The sequence below is a fragment of the Podarcis gaigeae genome (assembly GCF_964106915.1).
Source record: "Podarcis gaigeae genome assembly, chromosome: 13".
Classification (NCBI taxonomy): domain Eukaryota; kingdom Metazoa; phylum Chordata; class Lepidosauria; order Squamata; family Lacertidae; genus Podarcis; species Podarcis gaigeae.
The window spans coordinates 13532849-13558533 of NC_139689.1; the positions used below are offsets into that span (position 1 = coordinate 13532849).

The window sequence follows — 25685 nt, forward strand, 5'->3', positions numbered from 1 at the left end:
TGCAGGACAAACTCCTGAAGACCTTAGGTGGCTTGCGAAAACGATTTTTTCCCTCCCAGGAGAGGTGAGCTCTCGCTGGGAACACCAGAATGCAATACAGGGGCTCATAATGCCAGTCAGTTTTAGAGAGGTGTTGTAATGATGGCTTAGAATGAAGTGCAGTACATCTCAAGCGCATCAAAGCTTCTGTTGTCTCTTCCAACAGCCTATTTTCACAAAAGGCCTTAAAATTGCATTACAGTGATACCTTGGGTTAAGAACTTAATTTGTTCTGGAGGTCCATTCTTAACCTGAAACTGTTCTTAACCTGAGGCACCACTTTAGCTAATGGGGCCTCCCGCTGCTGCTGCACGATTTCTGTTCTCATCCTGAAGCAAAGTTCTTAACCCGAGGTACTATTTCTGGGTTAGCGGAGCCTGTAACCTGAAGCGTCTGTAACCCGAGGTACCACTGTATATATGTTGGGAAATGGTTTGCCCATTTTGTCTCAAGATATTGTCACTAAACTCGGCACAAGAGTCCCTCAGGTTCCACCATTTTGAAACAGGATGTCAGACTGAAACAAAACTCTGCCTGCTTTCTGGCCTAGGTCCAGCTGCCTCTTGAGATCTTATCGGCAACTTTGGCATGACAGTCCTTCGGTTGGAGTTCTCCATCGGCATTTGGACACTGCATGTTATTTTGATTTAAGATGTCAGGGGGAAAATACATAACTTTGGCGTGACTTCGCCCCCTTTTTGGCCACTTCTCGAGATATCATTGACATCGTTTCCCAACATTGGGGTGGGGGGTCTTCATTGATGTTTGGAAGACAGGCGACATTTTGAATCAAGATGGCAGACCAAAATGTGACTCTGGTGTGATGTCGCCCAGTTTTTGGTGACGCTCAAATTACACTATCCATTAAAAAAACAACAACATGATATTTTTTTTTATTTCTAAAAATACTTGGGCAGTGCCAGGCACTTCTCACTAACTTACATATAGATAAATCACAATGTTAGTGTCTGAATAAAATAAACGTGCATGTAAATGCATAAATGGGGAGGGGTAGCTCATAAGCCTAGCCAAGGGGGGGCAGTTTCCCCCCATGAAGTAGAACAATAGAAATACAGTAGTACCTCGGGTTACATACCCTTCAGGTTATATACGCTTCAGGTTACAGACTCTGCTAACCCAGAAATAGTACCTCGGGTTAAGAACTTTGCTTCAGGATGAGAACAGAAATCGTGCTCCGGTGGCGCGGCAGCAGCAGGAGGCCCCATTAGCTAAAGTGGTGCTTCAGGTTAAGAACAGTTTCAGGTTAAGTACGGACCTCTGGAACGAATTAAGTACTTAACCCGAGGTACCACTGTACTTAACTAACTGACCAATCACTTCAGTTATGCCCCCCTAACAAAAGTCCGGCCCCTCTCCAACAAAAATCCTGGCTACTCCTATGGTGGAGCTGTGTGTGTGTGTGTTTGTGAACCAGGAAAGTTTTCTGAACGTTCAGCATGCAATGTTAATGTCCAAAAGTCTGGGTTTTGCTGCCCTCTGGTGTCCATAATATGCCATTGCTGCTTACATCTCTCCCCCCCTCTTCCTTCGCTACTGTTGCTGTTGTTACCATAATGGTTGCTAACGTATCTTTTTATACCAGCTGCGAATCGATCCCTTTGAAATATTGCAGGGATCAAGATCAATTTGTCTCAAGACAGTTTCGAATCCCAGAGTCTTTCTGTTGGCTTCTGTTTTGCTTCAAAGCAGAAATTTGGCAATGTCAAATTTGATAAATTCCTGTTTCACAACCTCCTTATCCCAAGCAACACCACCATCTCTCCTTTTCTTTTCTTTTTCTTTTCCCACTAAGGTTTCTGCTCAGAAATCTACAGAACATGAGTCCCAGTAGAGCAAGTGGACTTGAAAGAAAGTTTCTGTCTGTCTTTGTTTAATAGTCCTTAGGACTGGATTGTTAAGTGCAAAGATATTCTTGTTCAATATTTGGTGACATTTTTAAAATAAAAAATATTATTTATTGATTTTTCACAAAAAACTTCAGCATGAACCACAAATTGCTTTATCCATTGACTTCCCATCCCCCCATCCATGGTTTCCATATTTACCCTTAATGCTGTATATTTCACATATAATATCCAATCATAGCTGTCAACCTTTCCCTTTTCTTGCAAGGAATCCTATTCGGAATAAGGGAATTTCCCTTAAAAAAAGGAAAACATTGACAGCTATGTATCCAATACATCCCTGTTAACCTACTGATCTTTATAATTAACTCTGTTAATATTCCAAGTCCTGCTCGTGTTTTCATCTCACTATAGTAAAAAGCCTCAATTAAAAGTCTCCAGTCCTCAAGGAACTTTTCATCATTTTGGTCTCTAATCCTGCCAGTTCTGCATACTCCATTGTTTTCAAAAGCCAATCTTCCTTTGTTTGAACCTCTCCTACCCTCCAACATTTTGAACCAGAGGTGAGGAACCTGAGGCATGAGTATTGAATATGGCCCTCCAGCCCTCTCCATCTGGCCCTCAGAACTCTCCCAAGGTCAAACGCCTCGCTGCTCCCCCCCCAACTTTGCACCCTGAATGTTTCTCCCTAGCTGTTATGTGTCCTTGGACTCCCAAAAATGCTTTTTGCCTGCTTGGAAGGAAGATTGGGACAGCTGTTTGCTCCATTAAGGGCAGGCGAATCTATCAATTTCAGTTTATCATTTTTCCATCTTAAGTTCATTTCTTCTCATTTCCACATCAGTTTGCCATGGTGTTTTTTTTTAAAACACCTCCTCATGAAAATGTACCAAGCATCTAGGTGCAAATTTTTAAATGCATTTTTCTCAAACATACATACACTTTCTTCATGATCTAATGCATTTTGATGCGCTATTTTCACTCACACAGGCATTTTTAAGCACACCCTAATGTATGGGTAGGCAAACTAAGGCCCAGGGCCCAGATCTGGCCCAATCGCCTTCTAAATCTGGCCCGCGGACGGTCTGGGAATCAGTGTGTTTTTACATGAATAGAATGTGTCCTTTTATTTAAAATGCATCTCTGGGTTATTTGTGGGGCATAGGAATTCGTTCATCCCCCCCCTTCAAAATATAGTCCGTCCCCCCACACGGTCTGAGGGACAGTGGACTGGCCCCCTGCTGAAAAAAGTTTGCTGACCTCTGCCCAAATATATATATTCCTGAACTCATCAGAAGTGTACTGCAAAATTGGGAGAAGTGGGTGGCTTTCTTTTCCTTTCAAAGGTTTCGCTTTGCATATCGCTTTGGCAACTGTGGATTAGATAGGCCTGCTTTTAAATGGTAACTGAGCCGCAGGCCTCTCCTATTCCTAGTCCCCCTCAACAGCTGCTCTCTAGCTGGTAATTTGCCCCTGACTGCAGGGCTCTGGCCTTTATACCTGAGCTCCAGCCCCTACCTGCAGCATGATGCTTGTTATTCCTCCAAAAAGATGCTGGCAGCAACAAAGGGGGAATGCTAGGGACTGGCAGTTATGTCCTGCCCTCTTTCCCAAACTCCCAGGTGCTATGGGAGTGCCTGCTGTCTGCTATCTCCCTGCACCACTTCCTGGGATGTGTTTGGCATCATGTCATTGATGCAATAATATTGCACAAGTCATAGAAGGCTGTCCTTCCACAATAATTCTGCTTTATTAGTTGTTCTGCGATGCTTCTACAGTGTAACCACTGGAGGGCACTGTTGTGCTACAGCACAATGAAACTGGGACAAGAACACCCCCTCTCAATATTACATTTGTTTCATAAAATCCACAGACGGCTTGATTGTACATAAAACCCCTCAAAGAGAATAAAACAATAGAAATATCAGTAAAAACAACCCTTTAAAGCTTTCAAAAGGCAAAATCAGCAGTAAACAAAAAATGGATTAAAACATACTACATGTCTGAGTAAGGTAAAGGTAAAGGGACCCCTGACCATTAGGCCCAGTCGTGGCTGACTCTGGGGTTACAGCGCTCATCTTGCTTTATTGGCAAGCATGACTAAGCCACTTCTGGCGAACCAGAGCAGCGCACGGAAACGCCGTTTACCTTCCTGCCAGAACGGTACCTATTTATCTACTTCCTCTTTGACATGCCTTTGAACTGCTAGGTTGGCAGGAGCAGGGACTGAGCAACGGAAGCTCACCCCATCGCGGGGATTCGAACCGCCGACCTTCCGATCATCAAGTCCTAGGCTATGTGGTTTAACTCACAGCGCCACTTGCATCCCTACATGTCTGGGTAGGCTTGTCTAAAGGCACCTACTTGATGTCAACAGGCAGTGTAGGTGGTGCCACACTGAAAGATTGATTTCTTATGAATGCAGAATGGGTATTAAGGAGTACCCAGAAAAGTGCCAGTTCTGCAGATCAGTGTGTGTGTGGGAAATCCTCATGAAAATTCACCAGCATTTCGGTGCTAATTTCTCCCAATAAACACACTTCTGTATGTAGTTTTGACTAAAGAACACATTTTTGCGAGCAAAGTTTCCTAACAATGAATTTTTGAGTGTCGTTTTCATTAGTGCATTCATTAGCAGGCATTCTTTACCCTAGTGTATGCATTTTTGCAAGCCCTGGTCTGTCAGAGAACTGCATTGCGAAAGTTCAGAGAAGTGTGAATTTCGAAGGATGGCTATGTTTCGATTACCATATTGCTTCTGAAGGTGTAAATCTGGTAGATTCACTTTTATTTATTTATTTATGTTTTTTCATAAAGTTTTATTTGGTTTTACAAGTTCATTCACACAAATAAAATTCTTGCAATTTTTAAAATTAGAACAAGATTCTTCCGAATCTTAGGACTTCTCTCCTCCTCTCCGTGGGTTCTTTAAATACCTTTGCCAACTTCATATGATAAACGCATCCAAATTACAGTCCTCCATTATATCCAAAGTCTTTGTGACCTTGCAAGAGTTATTTAAAGCCTGTCAAAGAGTTCAAGTGTTTACAGTGTTCTTTTAGATACAGTCTATATTTGTCCCATTGTCTATTGAAGTGTTGATCCTCCCAATTTCTGATTTTCCCAGTCAGTCTTGCCATCTTTGCATAGTCTAGTATTTTCATCTGCCAGTCCGCTTTCGTAGGTATCTTATCAGTTTCCCATCTCTGAGCAAGCAGCATCCTTGCAGCTGTACATAAACAGTCTTTTCAATTCCTTCGGTATCTCTGCACCTACAATTCCTAACAAAAGGGCTTCTGGTTTTTTAACAAAAGTTATTCTAAAAATTTAAAAAAGTTTATTATATATCGTTTCCCAGAATTCCTTTATTGTTTTGCAGTTCCACCACATATGATAGAAGGTGCCCTGGAAGATTCACTTTTAAATGTGAACTGAATTGAGTTCCTTCCCCATCCCTACATGTACATGACTGGCCCTGACAATGCAGTGAAAAACAGAGAGATAATACAGGCGACGGATCATGCTCTGCTCCTGCGGTATCACTTCCCACCCCAGACCTTGGTTTTGGTGACCATCTTCCATATGGCAACTTTGATTTCGTTGTTCCTCAGGGTGTAGATCATGGGGTTCATTAAGGGGAAGACCACGGTGTGGAAGATGGCGACCAACTTGTCGAGAGCGAAGGCCTGGAAGGGGCGGCAGTACATGTAGATTGCGGGAGCGAACATGATGAAGACGATGATGATGTGGGTGACACATGTGGAGGCTGTCTTGCCCTTCCCTTTGGTGGAGCTGGACCTCACCTTGGACAGAAGGGCCCCGTAGGAGATGAGGAGGAGAATGAAACATATCAAAGTGGCCAAGCCGCTGTTGAAGAACATGACAAACTCCAGGTTGTACGTGTCGGTGCAGGCCAGCTTGATGATCTGGTTGATGTCGCAGAAGAAGTTGTCCAACTTGTTTGGGCCGCAGAAGGGGAGCTGGATGATGGGAATGAACTGGATCAGGGAATGCATTAAGCCAAGGAGCCACACGGTTGCAACCAGGCCCCAGCAGACAGCTTTGCTCACCACGTTGCCATAACGCAGAGGGTGGCAGATGGCCACGTACCGGTCAAAGGCCATGCCAATGAGGAGGAGGAATTCGGCCGCCCCCAGCCAGTGGAGGAAGAAGATCTGGGACATGCAGCCCCAATATGAGATGGCCTTCCGCTGCGAGTACAGGTCAGACAACATCTTGGGCGGGGTGACTGAGCAGTAGCAGAGGTCTAGGAAGGCCAGGTTGCCCAGGAAGAAGAACATGGGGGAGCTGAGGCGGGGGTTGCTCAAGATGGTCACGATGATGAGGATGTTCACAGGCAAGATGAGGGTGTCAAAGAAGAGGAAGAGGACAAAGAGAAAGAGCTGGACCTCCCTTCTCTGAGAGAGACCCAGCAGCACAAACTCCTTCACCATCGTGGTGCGGTTGCCCCGCTCCATCCTCTTGGGGTTGCCTCCTGCAACAAACACTCAGACACATCCTCACTCTGGAAGGACTGCAGGCTGTACACAAACATGAAACAGCTTCTAAAACCTGGATCCGCTAGAGAGGACAAGGTGCAGACTTGAGGGATTTACTTTGAATTTAACTAAAAAGGGTGGAAAGCTTCAGGCTTGGGGACTGAATGTGACCCCAAGGCCTCGCTATCTGGCCCTTGGAATTCTCTGCTGGTTGACTGGTCTTGAAACAGTAGACCAGGCTCTCCCAACCTGGTGGTCTCAAGATGTTCTTGGACAACAGCTCCCATTTTCCCTCACAATGGCCCATACTGACTGGGGATGATGGGAGTTACAGTCCAGTGACACACTGAGCAGTTATGGCTCATCAGGCTGAGTGGGCCATTGACCTACCAACCTTAGTCTGCTTTCAGCCAGCCCTCACCTGCTTTCTTTCTTACCCACAACCAACTAAGTAGATGGACTTGACTGTCAGCTTCTTCCTCTTCAGTCTCAGGACCCATCATTTAAAGCAGTATTATACCACTTAAGTATATATTTAAAGCAACATCAAACCACTTTAAACAGCCATGACTCCCTCCCCCCCAACATCCTGAGAACTGTGGTTTGTTAAAGGAGCTGAGCGTTTATCCCCTTTCCCTTCACACAGCTACAGTACAATTCTCAGAGTGGTTTAACAATCAATCCCTCTTCCTAGGCACCTAGGACTTCTCCTCCTTTCAGCTAAGAACAAGCGTATTGCCTGCCAGGTTTGTTTGACCACAAAAAAACAGGGGAGAATGAGTCATAGATTTGTTAATGGAATCTATTGTAAGATTGGAGGGCTTGAGAGGAGAGGTTCAATGGGCTCGATGGACTGCTTAAAGTTGGTCAAACATAGAATCATAGAACTGTAGAGTTGGAAGAGACACCAAGGGCATAGCTGTCAACGTTTCCCTTTTTTAAAGGGAAATTCCCTTATTCCGAATAGGATTCCTCGCAAGAAAAGGGAAAAGTTGATAGCTATGACCAAGGGTCATCCTGGCAATACAGGAATCTTGCCCACAGTTGCCACTGAAGCATGTTGGTCAGGCATATCCATTTGTGATGTAAAATGCAGGAAATGTATTAATGTGGGAACTAAATCGTTAAGCAATTGTATCTTGATGCAGGATGATTGGGGGGGGGAGTGTTCTGAAAAGAACAAGCAGAGAAGGGAGAAGACCCTGCGCCCAGCTCAAGATGGGGGTGGATATGTGTTTGCGAATGAAATGAACAGAACAGAGTGCATTTGTATGAGAGAGAAAGGCACAGAGAGCTGAGCTTGGGTTCTGAAAGCATCTCAGGGGCTTGGCTGTCGCTCTAGAGATCTGATGTGGGAGCCATGTGAAAAGTACCATATTTTTTGCTCTATAAGACTCACTTTTTCCCTCCTAAAAAGTAAGGGGAAATGTGTGTGCATCTTATGGAGCCAATGCAGGCTGCGCAGCTATCACAGAAGCCAGAACAGCAAGAGGGATCACTGCTTTCGCTGCGCAGCAATCCCTCTTGTTGTTCTGGCTTCTGAGATTCAGAATATTTTTTTTCATGTTTTCCTCCTCTAAAAACTAGGTGCGTCTTATGGTCTGGTGCGTCTTATAGAGTGAAAAATATGGTGCTTAGGTTCTATGGGCAACTTGTACGTCTGTAAATATTTACCAAATGCCCACAAACCTGCAGTAACCTCCTTCCAAAGAGAAGCAAACCCAGGTTAAGTGCAGCACCCTGAGAACATTTCGCCATCCAGAGATACGCTTCCCACGCAGAAAGTCTCAGAATTCAATTCCCAGCATATTTAAGGAATGTAAAGTAGTAAGTGGTGTGAAGGACCCCTTGTTGGAAGCCAAGAGTCACTGCCTACCAGATCAGACATTACTTGGCCAGATGGATAAATGGTCTCACTATAAGACAGCTTCATTTATTCCTATTTAAATGAGCTCCAAACACTGAGCTACAGCATGCGCAGTAGACCATTGCAGGAGCAACGTGCTGACAACCTCCATTTGCAAGAGTTGCAATTGAAATAATAGAATCATAGAATTGGAAGAGACCCCAAGCATCATCTAATCCAACCCCATTCAATGCAGGAATATGCAGCTGTCCCACACAGGGATCAAACTAGCAACCTTGGCATCATCAGCAGTTTGCTCAAACCAACTGTGCTGTCTGGGCATATAGCACAATCTTCCTATGTCTGATGTACTTCCTAGCAAATAGAGGAGATTGTTTTGCCCTCTGTTCATTGTGTGATGGATGAACATAAGATGAGTCCTGCTGGATCAGGCAAGTGGTATATCTAGCCCAGAAACCTGTGCTCACAGTGCTCAAGCAGATGTCTAAGGGAAGACCTGAGCCCAGCAACACCCACCCCCCTTCTGTGGTTTCCAGCAACTGGTATTCAGTCTCCAACAGTGGAAGTAGAACACAGGCATCAGGGTTAGGAGTCACTGATAGCCTTATCCTCCCATAGATGTGTGTGTGTGTGTGTATGTATGTATGTATGTATGTATGAATGAATAAATAAATAAATAGCTTATGACCTTCTCATGGGCATCTGGGAAAAGAAAAGAAGCCAGGGCTTTTGCATCTTTAACAGTTGTCTAGGAGAGGGAATTTCAGCAGGTATAGCAGGAATGAGAAGCCGAAATTCTCATTACCGACGAAAGAATGGCAAATGATTAATGGACTATGCAGAATTAGATAAATTAACAGGAAGGATTTGAAACCTGCGGGACCAGAGATTCTTAGAAGACTGGAGTAAATATCTGAGCTATTTGAAAAGCAATTGTAATAAGCAGATTACGCTAGTAGGACTGCAAGAAGTTCTGTAAGGAGGATTATATGAAATATTGCAAGGAAGGATGTGAAGAGAATTATTAGTTAATGACAATTAAAAGTAATAGAGAGAAATTAAGAAATGCAGAATAAGTGATAAAGAAAGGAAAATCTTCAGAGGTTGTTGACAGAAGTCTAAAATATTGTATAAGATAAGAAGTTATGTTAAAGGACTGTTGGAAATGATACGTTAAATATATATATATATATATATGAAGAGAAGCTGAAATTCTCTGTTCTATGACCTATTAGAGCAGGAAGAGCCCCATCTTGAATTTTCACTCAGTTTCCTGAACCAGACCTAGACATGCTTTCCACAAGGCTGCTGTGTCATAGTCTTGGCCCTTTCAAAATAGTTTAAAGCTCAAACAATCTTAGGTTCAAATAAGACACAGGTAGACACTGGAGGCATAGTTGGTTAGCAGAATAGGATGTGGAGAGAGAGAGAGAGAGAGAGAGAGAGAGAGAGAGAGAGAGAATCAATGAAGGAAAGGCAGAAGAGGAGCATCAGGAATGACTTACCATGCAGGATCTTGGTGCGACAAGAGATGCCCTTAGTTGGCCACAGGTCTTCACACCTCCCAATACTAAATCAGCTCCTGCCCCATGAGAATCCCTTGAATGGGAGAACGGATCTGCTCCATGTTTAGACCTGGAAGGAAGCCCAACTTGGAGTTCAGGGAGCTTGTTAAAAAGAAAAAGAAAAAAGATAGTGGCTGGGTTTGCAAGTGATGGCAGCATCCCCCAGGATGGGAAGGTGGGAGATGCATCAAGAATGAATCCAGATTGGAATGAGACTTCACTTCCGCAGCAGTGTACAATGTTATAGGATTGGAGGGTCAGTCTGGGTGACATTTGTGGTTCCCTTTCAGTCTTACGATCATGTAGCTGTGAGGTTTAGAAGCTAGTGAAAGGTCACATTGAATTAGGGCACGTGTTACAGCATTAATGATCATGCCAATCTGCCTGGATGCTAAGCAATAGCTCCATATTTATTCCTTTGCCCACTTTTGCTTCTGGCTCTGCCCACCACTAGTGTGTGGCCCCCAGAAGGTTGCACAGAAGCTAATGTGGCCCTCAGCCTGAGAAAGATTGTCCACCTAGCCTTATGCTTTGGCAAACCCACTTCTTCAAACTCCATCACTATTTACTTTCTTTCATTTCATACCCCAAAATCTGTGTTTGCCCATCAGCTTTCACATGGCTTGTTTGATCTCCATGTTCCTCAGTGCGTAGATCATGGGATTCATTAGGGGGAAGACTACAGTGTGGAAAATGGCCACCACCTTGTTGAAGGGATAGTCCTGGAAGGGACAGCAGTAGAGGTAGATGATGAACATGATGAAGATGAAGATGATGTGGTGATGCAGATGGAGGCAGCTTTGCTCTTCTCTTGGTCAGATCCTATCCTCACCTTGACCAGAAGGGCTCCATAGGAGATGAGGAGAAGGATAAAAGTTGGCCAGACCACTGTTGAAGAACATGATGAACTCCAGGATGTGGGAATCTGTGCAGGCCAACCTGACAATCTGGTTAATGTCACAGAAGAAATTGTCTAGCTCATTGGGGCCACAAAGGGGGAGTGGCATGATAAGGATAATTTGGATGACGGAGTGCACAAATACTAGACACCATGATGCTAGGGCCGAAATGCAGTAGACTGCTCTGGCGACTAGACTGGTGTAGTGCAGCAGGTGACAACAGGCCACATAGCAGCCAATGGCCATGGCAATGATAAGGAAGAACTCGGACCCACCAAGAAAATGGAGGAAGAAGATCTGGGCAATGAAATCCTTGTAGGAGATCGTCTTGTGGTAGGAGAAGAAATCAGCAAGCATCCTGTCTAAAACTCTGGAGAGCCACAGTCAAGCAGTGTGGAAAATATTGAACTAGATCAGGCACCCCCAAACTCGGCCCTCCAGATGTTTTGGAACTACAACTCCCATCATTCCTAGCTAATAGGACCAGTGGTCAGGGATGATGGGAACTGTAGTCCCAAAACATCTGGAGGGCTGAGTTTGGGGATGCCTGAACTAGATGTTCCAATGACTCAGTAGAACATAGTTTCCTATGTACCCATGTAAAGAAAGAAAAGCTTAAGATATGATGTTGGTTACATTAACTATGACTTGAAGGACCTGCCACAAAATGCTGCAGCACAGACTTCTGTTATTTAGGGGGCATCAAATCATCAAAAAATGAAACGGGAGCAAATTATGGGGACCTTTATTCCGTGGTGAATGATGATGATTGAGAAAATAATATTTTTACAACCCCCCCCCCATCATGAAGCAGCCTCATTGCCACAACCCAGTGTAGGAAGTATCACAGAAACTTGAGGCACCCCAAGAGTGGTTACCCAATCTCTAGGAGGCTGTTCATATGCTATCACCCCCTTTCTGAAAGCGTTAGGGAGCAAACAATGTCTATTCTGCCCATGAGACTATAAAGAAAGCCCTACCAGATCTGACCAAAGCTTTTTTTATATATATAAATATTTATTAAAGTTTTTAAATACAAATGCATAAATAATAAACAACATTACTTGTATCATAACATAATTTCATCACTTCTTTGGACTCCCTCACGTCTCCCGCTCCCACTTACATCGTTAAAAAGTTTTTTCAAGCAAATTATCATCTTGTTTACAATCTTATATCTGCTCATTTAAGTACAGTCTAGCAGTTCTCCAAAAGGTTTATATTTTCCTTAATCTCACTTATCATCGAATTCAAATCTAATTTAGTGGTGGACAGTTATTTTGATCTAGCATCCTTCTTAACATTCAACCAAATTACAATATTTTTGTAAATAAATCTTAAATTTCTTCCAATCTTCTTCAACCCTCTCTTCTCCCAGGTCTCGGATTCTGCCAGTCATCTCCGCCAATTGCATATAGTCCATCAGCTGCATCTGCCATTCTTCCAGTGTGGGTAGATCTTGAGTTTTCCAGTTCTTAGCGATGAGTATCCTTGCTGCCGTTGTTGCATACATAAAAAATGTTCGGTCCTTCTTTAGCACCTTCTGACCGACAATACCCAGAAGGAAGGCCTCTGGTTTCTTAGTGAAGGTATACTTAAATACCTTTTTCAGCTCATTATATATCATTTCCCAGAAGGCCTTCACTTTAGGGCAAGTCCACCAGAGGTGAAAGAATGTTCCTTCACCTTCTTTACATTTCCAACATTTATTTTCAGACAAATGGTATATTTTGGCAAGTTTAACTGGGGTCATGTACCATCTATATATCATTTTCATTACATTTTCCTTCAGAGCATTACATGCAGTGAAGTTCAGCCCAGTGGTCCACAACCTTTCCCAGTCCTCAAACATAATGTTATGCCCAATATCCTGTGCCCACTTTATCATAGCCGATTTAACCATTTCGTCTTGTGTATTCCATTTTAACAGCAAGTTATACATTCTTGATAGTACCTTAGTCTTTGGTTCTAACAATTCTGTTTCCAACTTCGATTTTTCCACCTGGAACCCTAACCTTTTGTCATTTTTAAAGACTTCTTTAATCTGAGCATAATGTAACCAGTCTCGCACTTTGTCCTTCATTTTCTCCAAACTCTGCAATTTCCAATTGTCTCCATCTTTTTCTAATATTTCCCAATATTTTGGCCATTTGGCCTCCATATTGGGTCTTTTTCGGGCCTTAGCTTCCAGAGGTGAAAGCCATCTTGGAGTTTTGTTTTCCAATAAGTCTTTGTATTTTGTCCAGACATTAAATACTGCTTTCCTGACAATATGGTTCTTAAAGGCCTTATTGATCTTAACCTTGTCATACCATAAGTATGCATGCCAGCCAAAAGCATTGTTAAAACCTTCAAGGTCCAGTACATCAGATCTGACCAAAGCTCCACCTGGTGCAGTATCTTCTTCTCACAGACATCAACAAGATGTTCATGGGAAGCCAATAAGCAGGACCTGAGTACCACTACTCGCTCCCTTCCTATTGGCTTCAGCAGCTGCCTCTGACAGTGGAGTAAGTGCATACATAGCCTTTGTGGCTTTGGGCCATTCCTGGTTGCATCCATGAATGTGTCTAATCCTCTTCTAAATCCATTCCAGCTGGCAACCATCATTATATCTTGTAGGAGCCAATTTCATAGTTTAACTGTGAGCTGTATAAAGAGGAGCTCTCTTTTGCCTGTCCTAGATCTTCCAACATTTCTCCTCATTGGATGGCCCTGCATTCTTCTATTGTGAGAAAGGGAGACAATATTATTCCTATCTGCTTTCTCCACACTGTACATAATCTTCTACACCCCTGTCACCCCATCCCTTGCCCTTCAACTTATCTTATGAACTGAAAAGTCCCCAATGTTTTAACCACATGTGAGTTGCTCCAATCCTTGGATCATATTGGTTGCCCTTTCCTGAACCTCCAAATCCTGAACCTCTAGGTTGAAACCAGCCACTCTTATGTTGCAAGGGGGACTTCAGATGCTCAACAAGAAGGACAATAAATGAAGAGGGGAAACATTGAATGACAAGAATAAAACAAAAATAACTCATCGTTTCCTGCTTTGTTGAGAAAAGGAAGACCTGCGGCCTGTCAGATGCTGTGTTTTCCACGTGCTGTGACCCTAAAATCCCATCTAGCCTAATAAGGAGAATTGATGATGATGGGACCTGTTCAGAGCTTACTCTGGAATCAAGCCTAGTCCAGCGACCAGGGAACTTGTTAAAAAGTTAGTAGCTGAAGTTTGCATGTGATGGAGCTGTATCCTGGGGGGAAGATGGGGGAATATAGGAGAGTGACTGAAAGATGCACTTCATTTAGTTTTGTCCATCCCAGTGGTATGTTGCTTGGCTTACCTGCTCAAGAAAAAGTTTATGTGACATGCATCCATGCCCTTGAAAATTGTACATGATTTAAATTAATATGTTACAAACCAGAAAGGGAAGTTGGGGGAAGTCGTTGGGGTGGGGGTAGGGAATTTATTCTGTGATTATATTATAAGATGTAAATTTGTTAAAGATGAAAAATCCAATAAAACTATTTTTTTAAAAAAGGGGAAAAAAGAAAATTGTACAGTGGTGCCTTGCAAGACGAAATTAATCCGTTCCGCGAGGCTCTTCGTATAGCGGTTTTTTCGTCTTGCGAAGCAAGCCCATTGACAACTTAGCGGATTAGCGCTATTAGTGGTTTAGCGGCTTTTAGCGGATCAGCTGTTAAGTGGCTTATCAGCGGATCAGCTGATAAGCGGCTTAGTGGCTTAGGAAAAGGGGGAAAAGGGGGGGGGGAAACCCGCAGGAACTCGCAAGACATTTCGTCTTGCGAAGCAAGCCCATAGGGAAATTCGTTTTGCGAAGCGCCTCCAAAACGGAAAACCCTTTTGTCTAGCGGGTTTTCCGTCTTGCGAGGTGTTCGTCTTGCGGGGCACCACTGTACATGTAATAACAATAATGTATTACTTATAACCCGCTCACCTGGCTGGGCCTCCCCAGCCACTCTGGGCAGCTTCCAACAGGATATTAAAAACACAATAAAACATCAAACATTAAACACTTCCCTAAACAGGGCTGCCTTCAGATGTCTTCTGAAAGTCAGATAGTTGTTTATTTCATTGACATCTGGTGGGAGTGCGTTCCGCAGGATGGGTGCCACTACTGAGAAGGCCTTCTGCCTGGTTCCCTGTCTCACCCCTTGTTTTTACTGCAGTAGCCAGCAAACCAGGGCACGTGTGTGTTTGTGGAGAACCTCATGCCTGGGGACCAAATGCAACTCCACCTGGCCCTTGAAACCCTCCTCAGGCCACACCTCCTTTTCCCAGGCCACCCCCCTCACACCCCACCCCCCCCAACTGGTGGATTTTGCTTGGCTGGAAGGTGGCCATGAACTCTGCTAATGCCTCATGCTCATCTGGTTGGGGGATGGAGAAGGGGGTGTGTAGAAATGGGTCTACTATACAAATGTGAAATTTCCATTCACTTCTCTGCCCGCTTTTGCCGCAGGTCCACCACTGGCCCTTGGAAGATTTGCTAGATGCAAATGTGGTTCCAGGGCCAAAATAAGTTCCCCCATCCCTGCACCTGACCCACTGACTTCTTTGTAGCTATGGTACTTTTGGGTACCTTTCTTTTAGATGGGTACTGTCAGGGAACTGCCATCGGCTCAGAGGCGAGAAATAGAAGGGCAGTTGTGTTACAGGGAGTCTCTGAAAATCTTGCGAAGCAGTTTCTCTTCCAGGGAGGAGGAAAGTCCCACCTCTAGTGGGGAAGAGGTGCAAGGAGCAGAGGATGCTTGTGGGAGCCTTAACACCGCTCCTGGGCAAGCCGGACAGGAGGGAAACATGCCCTTGCCATCGCCCATCCTGCGAGTAGCCTAAGGCGCAAAGAGGGAAGTAGAAGGTTGGGGGTAATGAAACTCTCATGTTGGGGGAGGTCCAAGAAAAGACCACTCCCGGATTCTGTTAGTGCTTGAGCCAGACCTGAGCTTTGAGGCTCTTCACTAAATAGTTTGCGCCAAAATAAAAACCTGTAAAACACAGGTTTTGAGTCCTGCCTGGTTACTCTCGAGCAACCGCAACAGCCACCTGACAGGTACTAAGTGCATTGCAAGCAGCAATTGACATGCCGGTTGATTTTCTTGCAATGTCTCCCTGGACTCAGTTACAGTGGTGCCTCGCAAGACGAAATTAATCCGTTCCGTGATTCTCTTCGTCTAGCGGTTTTTTCGTCTTGCGGAGCAAGCCCATTGACAGCTTAGCGGATTAGCGCTATTAGCTGTCTAGCGGCTTTTAGCGATCAGCTGAGAAGCGGCTTATCAGCGGAACAGCTGATAAGCGGCTTAGCGCTTAGGGAAAGGACAGAAAAAAGCGAGAAAAAAACACGGGAACTCGCAAGATTTTTTCGTCTTGCGAAGCAACCCCATAGAGAAATTCGTTTAGCGAAGTGCCTCCAAAAACGGAAAACCCTTTTGTCTAGCGGGTTTTTCGTCTTGCGAGGCGTTCGTCTTGCGGGGCACCACTGTACATTAATAAAGATACAGCAATTTGAATGTGCTATAAACATACAACACCAGATGGCGCCAGAAAACAGGAAATTTTAAAACAGTTTTTCATAGAGATTTCTTTCTTTTTTTATAATGATCTAATCTCTGACTTATTTATAGTGCTTTTTTCCCTGTGTCTAGATCCATCCCCTGTTAATTATTCATTTGCGGCACACTTTTTCAGTGCCAGAAGAATACTGACAGCCTAGAGCTAACGCAACACTTTCTTGACTGCAATTCATGCCAAATGTGATTGTGAAAATCTCCTGCACTTCTGGAACCCAGGGCAGCTGATGTTCTATCTTGTTTCCCCAACTGCAGGCTCTTTACTGTAGTTCACATCACCTTTGTTTTTTTTGGGCATATTGTGGCCTGGATGAATGGATGTGTTGAGTACTGTAAATTTATTCATTTTAAAGGTATATAGCTTCATCCTTCATTGGTGCCAATACTATGGCAAGATGCAACATAAAACCTCATTGATAAAACAATAAAGTGAGGGTTGTTACTCCTTTTAGGACCCACGGGCACATCTGGAGTTCTGGTCAACTGGTATAATTTACATTACTTTCACAGTTATATGTTGCACTGCTGCATGGTCTGCCAGCCACTTGGAACTGTGCATAGCCAGAAGTCCCTGTGCACTAAATATTTATTACATGAAGTAATCAATGTCTGTATTCTGATTTCTTTTTAAAAGCTCATTCTGCTTTGAAGGCTTTGGAGTGGGCAACAACACTTAAAACTGAGCTGAACAAGACAGAAAAAAAAATTAAAGCATTATTTTTAATGTCAAAATACTGTAATATGAACCTCAAATTTTAATTTACACCATGCTAGCTCAAATGCTAGCTATGAAGGACCAACCTGACCAAGAAAGGCTTTGGGTGTTTCAGAAACAAAATGATCTTGCTCAAACATTTGGAGAGTTTCCTGGTTTTGGAGAGGTCACTGGAACACCATTGTGTGGACATGAGGTAGTAGCCAACATTAAACATACTCAGAGTAAACCTATTGAATATAAATGGCATATCTAACTTTGGGTCCATTAATTCCAATGGATCCACTCTGATAATGAAGTCATAGGAAGCTACCCTATAGTTGTGTGTTTGAATGAGAGTGAAGATCCTAGATGACCTGTTTATTGAGTATTTGTCCTGATTGGCTATCACAACGTTTATGTGGAAGTCAGACCATGTCTGACCTTTATGTCCTTTGATTTGTTTGTGGGGAGGTTATGAAGGCAGTGAGCATCCATCCTGAATTCATTCTGATGTTTGTGCCTTTCCATTTATCATTCATTTATCACACTTTTCAGTGCATTTCCCTAAATGCAAAAACCTGTTGTCCCCCTCCCCCCAGTGTAGGATTTGTTGCATTAAAGGTAAAAGTACCCCTGCCCGTATGGGCCAGTCGTGTCTGACTCTAGGGTTGTGTGCCCATCTCACTTAAGAGGCCGGGGGCCAGCGCTGTCTGGAGACACTTCCGGGTCACGTGGCCAGCGTGACGAAGCTGCTCTGGCGAGCCAGCACCAGCGCAGCACACGGAAATGTTGTTTACCTTCCCACTATAAAGCGGTACCTATTTATCTAATTGCACTTAGGGGTGCTTTCGAACTGCTAGGTGGGCAGGAGCTGGGACCGAAAGATGGGAGCTCACCCTGCCATGGGGATTCGAACCGCCGACCATATGATCGGCAAGTCCTAGGCACTGAGGTTTTACCCACAGCACCACCCGCGTCCCCCTTTGTTGCATTAGACCCCACCATTAAACCAATCCACTTTAATGGAGAAAATCCAAATTCCTGACTTGAATTCCGTCCCACAAAACACTGACAGTCTGAAGGTGACCTCAGCCCCTGGTTTCTCAGTTCAAGAGCTTCCAGTACAAGAACAAATGATAGCAAAGACACTCAACTAATGCTCTGTCAGTGACATCAGGTCTCAGCAGCTATGTTCTCATCCCAAGCTCCTCAATATTAGTTGCTGGATTTGGGGGCTGAAGAAGAGCAGATGGAAGGTGCTGCTCTCTTGACCAAACAGAGGTAAAAGCCTAATCTCTTAGAGCAGAGATGGAAATCTTTCAGCCTTCCAGATGCTGTCATACTAACATCCCATCAGCCATGACAATTGGCCATGCTGCTGAGGTTAATGGGAAGTGGAGTCCAACAACATCTGGAGTGTCACAGGTTTCCGATACCTATCCTAGAATTTATATGAGTCCTGGTCAAACCAGAGGACCATTTTTGCTTAACATTCTCCTTATGGCATGCTTAATCTCCTTGTTCCTCAGCGTGTAAATGATGGGGTTCATCAAGGGGAAGACCACAGTGTGGAAAACAGCCACCACCTTGTCAAAAGAAAACTCCCGGAAAGGGTGACCGTAGATGTAGATGGCGGGACCAAACATGACAATGACAATGATGATGTGGGTGATGCATGTGGAAGTAGCTTTGTTCTTCCCCTCGACAGAACCCGTTCTCACCTTGAACAGCAGAATCACATAGGAGATGAGGAGGAGAATGAAACAAAAGAGGGTGGAGACACCACTGTTGACAAACATGAAGAACTCCAGGGCATAGGTATCTGCGCAAGCCAACTTGACGACCTGAGTGATGTCACAGAAGAAGTTGTCCAGTTCATTGGGGCCACAGAAAGGGAGTGGGACAATGAGGAGAACTTGGATGATGGAGTGGACAAAACCTAGGCACCAGGATCCCACCACCATGGCACCGCAGACTGGCCTGCTTACTATGGTGGCATAATGCAATGGGTGGCAAATGGCCACATAGCGGTCAATGGCCATGGCAATGAGAAGAAAGACCTCTGACCCTCCCAGCAAGTGGAGGAAGAAGATCTGGGCCATGCAAGCCTTGTAGGAGATGGCCTTGCGGCTGGAGAAGAAATCAGCCAGCATCTTGGGAGGGGTGACGGAGCAGTAGCAGATGTCCAGAAATGCCAGGTTGGCCAAGAAGAAGTACATGGGGGACCCCAATCGGGTGTCGCTGCGGATGGTCATGATGATGATGATGTTTCCTGGCAGGATCAGACAGTAGAAGAGAAGGAAGAGGAAGAACAGGAAGAGCTGGGCCCCTCGTGCCTGGGAGAGACCCAGCAGAATGAACTCTTTCACCATGGAATCATTCCCTTGCAGCATCCTTCCAGAAGCCTATAACATTAGGGCATAGAGACAGCGGTCAGAGAAAATACTTTCCTCCTTCTTTCCTGACACTAGAACTTGTGGAACTCCAAGTTACCAAGCAATTGGGGTGAGGAGGCAATTTCCTGTGGAGAAGGGATGGGCGGGAGCTTTGCCCCTCATAACTTGTTGCTTACATTCCTACATCCCTTCTTCACAACAATTTCCTGCCAAAGCAGGGTTCCGGAGTCATATTTGCAGCATTGTGGGGAAAGATTGGGCATGGCAGAACGGTAGGGTGGGCATGGGGCAATCAGGTTGCAGCTTTTCTCTGCAAAACACCTCTCATGCTAAGAGGATTTGCTCAGGGAACGATGGGTTCTATTAATTACGAAATGACATCCTGAGCATTCCTCTGTATGCACCACATTCTGTGCTAAACAAGTCATTTACAAAGCCAGTGCTTTGTAAGTAAAGTAAAATATCTTGGAATCTGGTTAACTATGAAGAATATAAATCTGATTGAAAATAATTATAAGAACATATGGAAAGAAATAACAAAGGATTTGGATACGTGGAACAGAATACAACTCTCTTGGTTGGGGAGAATGGCAGCGATTAAAATGAACCTATTACCAAAACTACTTTTTTTATTCCAAAATATACCGATAATCAGGGGAACCTCACTATTTAAAGACTGGCAGAGACTACTATCCAAATTCATCTGGCAAGGGAAAAGACCAAGAATTAAATTCAAACTGCTCACAGATCAAAAAGACAGGGGCGGACTCGCGGTTCCAAATTTAAAGCTATATTATGAGGCGGCATGCCTCTGCTGGGTGAAAGAATGGATTCTCATTAAAAACAGAGATTTGTTAGACCTAGAGGGATTTAATTTGAGATTTGGTTGGCATGCCTATTTATGGCGGGACAAGGGAAGAGTACACAAAGGTTTTTCTAACCATATCTTTAGGGGGCCACTGCTAGAAGTGTGGGAAAGGAATAAAAAATTGTTGGAACAGAAAACCCCCTGGTGGTTATCACCAATTGATATCCTTACAATAAAAAAGACAAACATCGAGGGGAAAAGATGGACATATGAAGATCTATTGACCAAAACAGAGTTTGGGTGGAAGATTAGATCATATGAAGAAATAAAAAATAAGTTGACTGGTTGGATCCAATATCACCAAATTAACTCTATGTGGATGGAAGATAAAAAGATTGGAATAAGTGAGAAGAAATCCAGATTCCAGATCGAAATAATAGAAGGCAAAACAAAACTATTATCAAAAATGTACAACCAGCTACTTGAGTGGGACACCAAGGATGAGGAAGTAAAGGAGGTTATGGTGAAGTGGGCAGTGGATTTAGGATATAACATAGAGTTTGACAGGTGGAAGGCATTATGGTGTAAAGGCATGAGCTTTTCGGCATGTACAACACTTAAGGAAAACATGTACAAGATGATGTACAGATGGTATGTAACACCTGTAAAACTGGAAAAAAATTACAAAACAGGTGATATAATGTGTTGGAAATGCAAGAGAAAGGAGGGTAATTTCATTCATATGTGGTGGTCGTGTGGGATACTCAAATTTTTTTGGGAATCTATTTATAATGAATTAAAAAAAATCTTTAAATACACCTTTAGTAAAAAACCAGAAGCCTTCCTGTTGGGGATAATTGGTGAAGAAATTAAAAAGGAAGATAAAACTTTTTTTCAATATGCAACAGTGGCCGCCAGAATCCTTATAGCACAGTATTGGAAAACATCAAAGACCCCAACGATAAAAGAGTGGCAATCTAAACTATTCGATTATTTACAACTGGCAAAATTGACACAGAAAATAAGGAACCAAAAAAGTACCAAATTTAATAATGAATGGAATAAATTCAGGATATACATGAAAACAGAGATAAAGGGAAATTAAAATGTTGATAATAAACACATTTGTATACGTAAAAATCACAGTAGGTATGACACAACGCTTACTACGAAAAGTTCTCTTTTTTATGAAAAGATACTGCAGATAGATAAATAAGATAACTTTTTCCGAAATCGAAATAAAGGGAAGTCAATCAGTGTTACTGTTAAGCCAATGTAAGTTGAGTTGTCTATGTTTTATGTACTTTATGTTTTGTTTTTTTGTTCTTAACTTTAATTTTCTTTCTCTCTTTCTTTCCCCCCCCTCTTATCTTTTTGGTTAGGTATTTTGTAACTTGTATGTTTGTGCTATGTATGTATGTATGTATGTTAAAATGCAATAAAAATTTAAAAAAAAAAGCCAGTGCTGATCTCATGACATGTAAGAACATAAGAAGAGCTCTGCTACATCAGGCCAATGGAACATCTCTTCCAACAGCATCTTGTTTGCACAGGGGCCAGCCAGATGCAGCAACTCTCCTTTCTTGTGATCCCCATCAACTTGTAGTTGGAGGCATCTGACCATCATGGCTTGTAGCCACTGCTAGCCTTATCCTCCATGAATTATGCTATTTGTCATCTAAAGCTGTCCAAGTTGGGGACCACAGCTTTATCTTGTGGGAGCAAATGTTAGGCTATGAGCCGTGTAAAGAAGCAGTTTGCTTTGTCCATCGGACATCTCCCAATGTTTCACTTCCTTGGATGGTCCTGGGTTCTAAAACTGGGAGAATTGGGAAGGGAACAAAGGAAAAGCTTTTCATAAAGAACAGATATAAAACAGGTACGCTTCTCGGTTCAAGACACTGAAGAAATTTGATCCATTTTTTGTTTAAAGGTGAACCTCCCTGATCAGCATTCTCCAAAACAACATGAGATCTGAAATATAGCCACCTTGTGAAATTTGCACTTTTCCAAATTTTTCAGTGCTGCTCGCCTGCCAAGCGAAGTGTACAAAAATGCACATGCTAGGTTAAACTGTGTAGAAAATGCATCTTTTAGGCCTTATCCATTCCTCTACATTTTCCCAGGCAAAGTCCATGCTTTAAAGCTCTGTGTCCAAGCACTCTTTTCTTTTGCTCTGGAGATTTCCCTGTGAAAATCCCTTCTTTAACGCTGAATTGGAGCAAATGGCAATCTACAGAAAATCTGAATTGCATTTGTTGCACTTCAGCTTTAAAGAGTGGGTTTTCATGGGGAAAGTTCTGTGGTGAAAAAAGGAGAGCCCAGATGTGGAGCTTTAACGCGTGGACTTGGAAAGTGCAGGGCAAAAGGTAAGGGTGAATAAGCCCTTAGTGAAAACTATGTACAGCTGTGATTCCCAGTTAGGGGTCCAGGGACCCTTGGGGGTCTGTGGCCTCATCCCTTGTTTTCCCTCAGCTAAATACAGTGGTACCTCAGTTGTCAAACATAATCCATTCCGGAAGACCGTTTGACTTCTGAAACATTCGACAAGCGAGGGCGGTCGACAATTCCCATTGAGAAAATTGAGAAAAATGCCCTGGAAGCTGTTCGGCTTCTGAGGAGCATTCGAAAACAGAAGCATTTACTTCCTGGTTGTTAGCGTTTGAAAGCCAAATTGTTTGGCTTCTGAAGCATTTGACAATATCCCAAATTTTATGGTCTGTTGTAGCACTGTGTGATTTTTCAATATATTGGCTGAAATCGGTTTTGAAATCACACTGCCATAACAATTTTGATCCAGCAATATGCAGCAATATTTTGCTCCTCACGCGAGGGAGACTAGAGCAGCTGATTGCGAGGTGCTGCCTTCCCCTCACGCTGACCAAGAAGAAGGCAGTGATTGCCCTCACTTCAAGGCACCGTGGCACTCCCTTCTCCAGGCACAGAGGTGGAGCAGCTTTTCTCAGTTAGCAGGAAAGCAGCAGCAGCCACAGTGGGCATGCATCTTTGCTGGCTGCCCCACTGATGGCAGATTGAAACACCCTTCATCCCCACCCTCTCCCACTCAAACCATGTGATGGAGTTGACTCTGCTTCCTCTTCTCCCTCCCTCCCTCCAGTCTCTGCGGCTGCTACTTCCCTCACCCCCACACCTGATCTCCAATTTCAGACATTGTGATATATCGGAATATTGCGATGTTTAGCTGCTGATATATCATGATGTTGGAAACCAGGTATCACTCAGCTCTAGTCTGCTTTTTGGTATACCTAAAATCCTTTGCTTATTTGGGGCTATCCCACATTTTGTTCAAAAAATTGCTTTGCAGAGGTAACTACCATGGCTTGGCTTTTGAAAAACAGGGGGTCCTCAGTAATTAACTAATTCTGATGTACAGAAATGCACTCTAATAGGGGAAATTGCTTTGCCAATATCTTTATATTAGGCAATGTTGCATACCAACAGGTGCATATTAGGAGAAATGCACATTAAAATGCTGAAGAATTTCCTGGATTAAAGCCAATGAATAAATCACAGACCAGTGCAGAAATGTGGAGAGCACAGCTCTAGTTTAGAAAAACGAGAAATGGAAAGAAACGGAAACAGACAGAGTCATCCATCCATATTCTGGTAGTCTTTGGCAGGCATCATTAAAAGAACAACAACAGCCACAAAATATGAAGAGGGAATGTGCGAAGGCAGCCTTCCTGACTTACCATTCTGTGCCTTGATGGGAAAAGAGAGACCTCAGTCAGTGACAGCTCTCCATACTTGAGAAAGCCCTATATGGGAGAAGAGACCATCTCAATGGCCAGCCCTGGAGGAAAGCCCAGATCAGAACTCAGGGACCTTGTTAAAAGAAACAAACAAACTAGTTTGTGGCTGCCTTTGCAAGAGATGGCAGCACCCCCTTGGGAAGGGAGATAGGAAAATGACTCAAGATTACAATTAGGTTTTTCTCTTCCCATGGTATGAAGCTTGGCTCACCTCCTTGAGTCAGCTCTTATGGGAATAGTCATACAAGGCTGTCGAAGCTGCTCAAACGAGGTGCTATTTGAGCCCTAGTTTTGACCACCCCTGTGTCCTGAATTAAGTGAGTCTATGGAAATAGCCATAAATCTCAAAGTTAGTACCAATTAGGCCTCCCTTGCCCATCTTATTTATTCTGTGTTCCTAGTGATTTGTGCCCATGATGCAATTGGGTCGATCATACATGACTCTGCTTTCAATGCTATCAGTGCTTGCAAATGTTTTGGGGCTAACATACCACTTTGCTTCCATTCAGTGCATATCCTGAAACTTCCATGCTGAAATCCTGTAACTTCTTGTACCACAAATGTTCTGCACATGAATAAATAGCTTAGAATGACAGAACTGTAGAGTTGGACGGAATCCTGAGGATATCTACTCGAACCCCCTGTACTGCAGGAATATGCAGCCGGCCTGTACAGGGATTAAACTTGCAATCTTGGCATTATCAGTATCAGACGCTAACCAACTCAGCTTTTTCCTCAGCTTTAAATTATAGTGCCCCCCCGGCTGTCTTAAGCATAAGTGGCGCCAGGGTGCAAAGATCCGCCTGGTGCCCCCCCAGTTGCCCAGTCCCAGGCGTGCAGCAGGGCAGAGCCAGTCAGCCGCCTCATCGTCTTGCTGGCTCGGCCGCCCCCGAACTGGCAGCACAGAGCCTCCCGCAGCAGAAGAGCCCACCGCGGCACTCCAACCAACAGGCGGGCTCTTCCCTGGACTCAACACTCGGGCCCCGCACTCTCAGCCTGGCGTCACTAAGAGCCCGGCACCTGGGTGCCCTGCACCCCTTGCACCTATGGGTAAGACGGCCCTGTCCCCCCCTCCCTTGCTGCACGATAGCCCCTCTGAACAGCAATAATGTGGTAGCACTGGAGAAGCATCACAGAGCAGTTAGTGAAGCAGAATAAGTCAACCAATGCATTGTTATAGTGTCAAGAATATGATGCAGAATGCAATTGCAATAAAACACCAGTCTGGAAGGTCCCCTAGCATTTGTGATAGCAGTTGGGTTGAATCAGTCAATCATCTGATAGTCACACTAGGATTTTCATCTGACTTTTGTTAAGGAGGATTAAAGAGAAAGCTTTGGGCTCAGTGAAGCGGCATTTGTTTATTTTCTTTGCTTAGCAAGAATTATACACCACTTCATCGAAAATTTAAAAAACCCACAAATTCCTAAGTAGCTCACATACAATGATATAAAATATTCCTTAAAAACAGCAATAAAAATGGATTTCAAAAAGCAGTAGGCCTGGTAAAATTATCAAAACATATATGGTGTTGTAATTAATAATTGCAACAGTTTGGAGATGATCTGTCTGAGAGACTGTTCAAATCAGCACAAATCATTGCAAATTGATTTGAGGCAACCTGATATTCTTTCTAGTGATTTGTAATTTGCTTGAACTGGATCCAGACAGGGAACAAATCAGCCC

General features: G+C 43.7%; 1 protein-coding gene across 2 annotated transcripts; it reads right to left on the minus strand.

The window, feature by feature from the left end:
• Positions 1 to 4723: 4723 nt before the first annotated feature.
• LOC310828893 (olfactory receptor 4N2-like) lies at positions 4724 to 19451 on the minus strand. 2 transcript variants are annotated; one of them, XM_083706902.1, is made up of 3 exons: positions 18744 to 19451; positions 9776 to 9937; positions 4724 to 5884 (listed from the first exon to the last, which is right to left on the minus strand). In XM_083706902.1, exons 1-3 carry the CDS (start codon positions 19413 to 19415, stop codon positions 5444 to 5446), a joined length of 1275 nt encoding a protein of 424 aa, XP_083563028.1. In that variant the 5' UTR covers positions 19416 to 19451; the 3' UTR covers positions 4724 to 5443. The 2 variants fall into 2 exon arrangements, with proteins under 2 accessions (XP_083563028.1, XP_083563029.1); XM_083706903.1 differs by lacking the exon at positions 18744 to 19451 and having other exon boundaries at positions 4724 to 6445; positions 9776 to 9864.
• Between the last annotated feature and the right edge of the window lie 6234 nt (positions 19452 to 25685).

Excerpts from the sequence above, each read along its gene's own strand:
- LOC310828893 (XM_083706902.1), bottom strand. The coding sequence starts at position 19,415 with ATGCTGCAAGGGAATGATTCCATGGTGAAAGAGTTCATTCTGCTGGGT. Across the intron at positions 9,938-18,743 it reads ATGTGATTCTGCTGTTCAAG|CTCCCTGAACTCCAAGTTGG; the intron begins GTGAGAACGGGT and ends CTTTTTAACAAG. Across the intron at positions 5,885-9,775 it reads TCGCACCAAGATCCTGCATG|CTCCCCTTCTGCGGCCCAAA; the intron begins GTAAGTCATTCC and ends CCCATCATCCAG.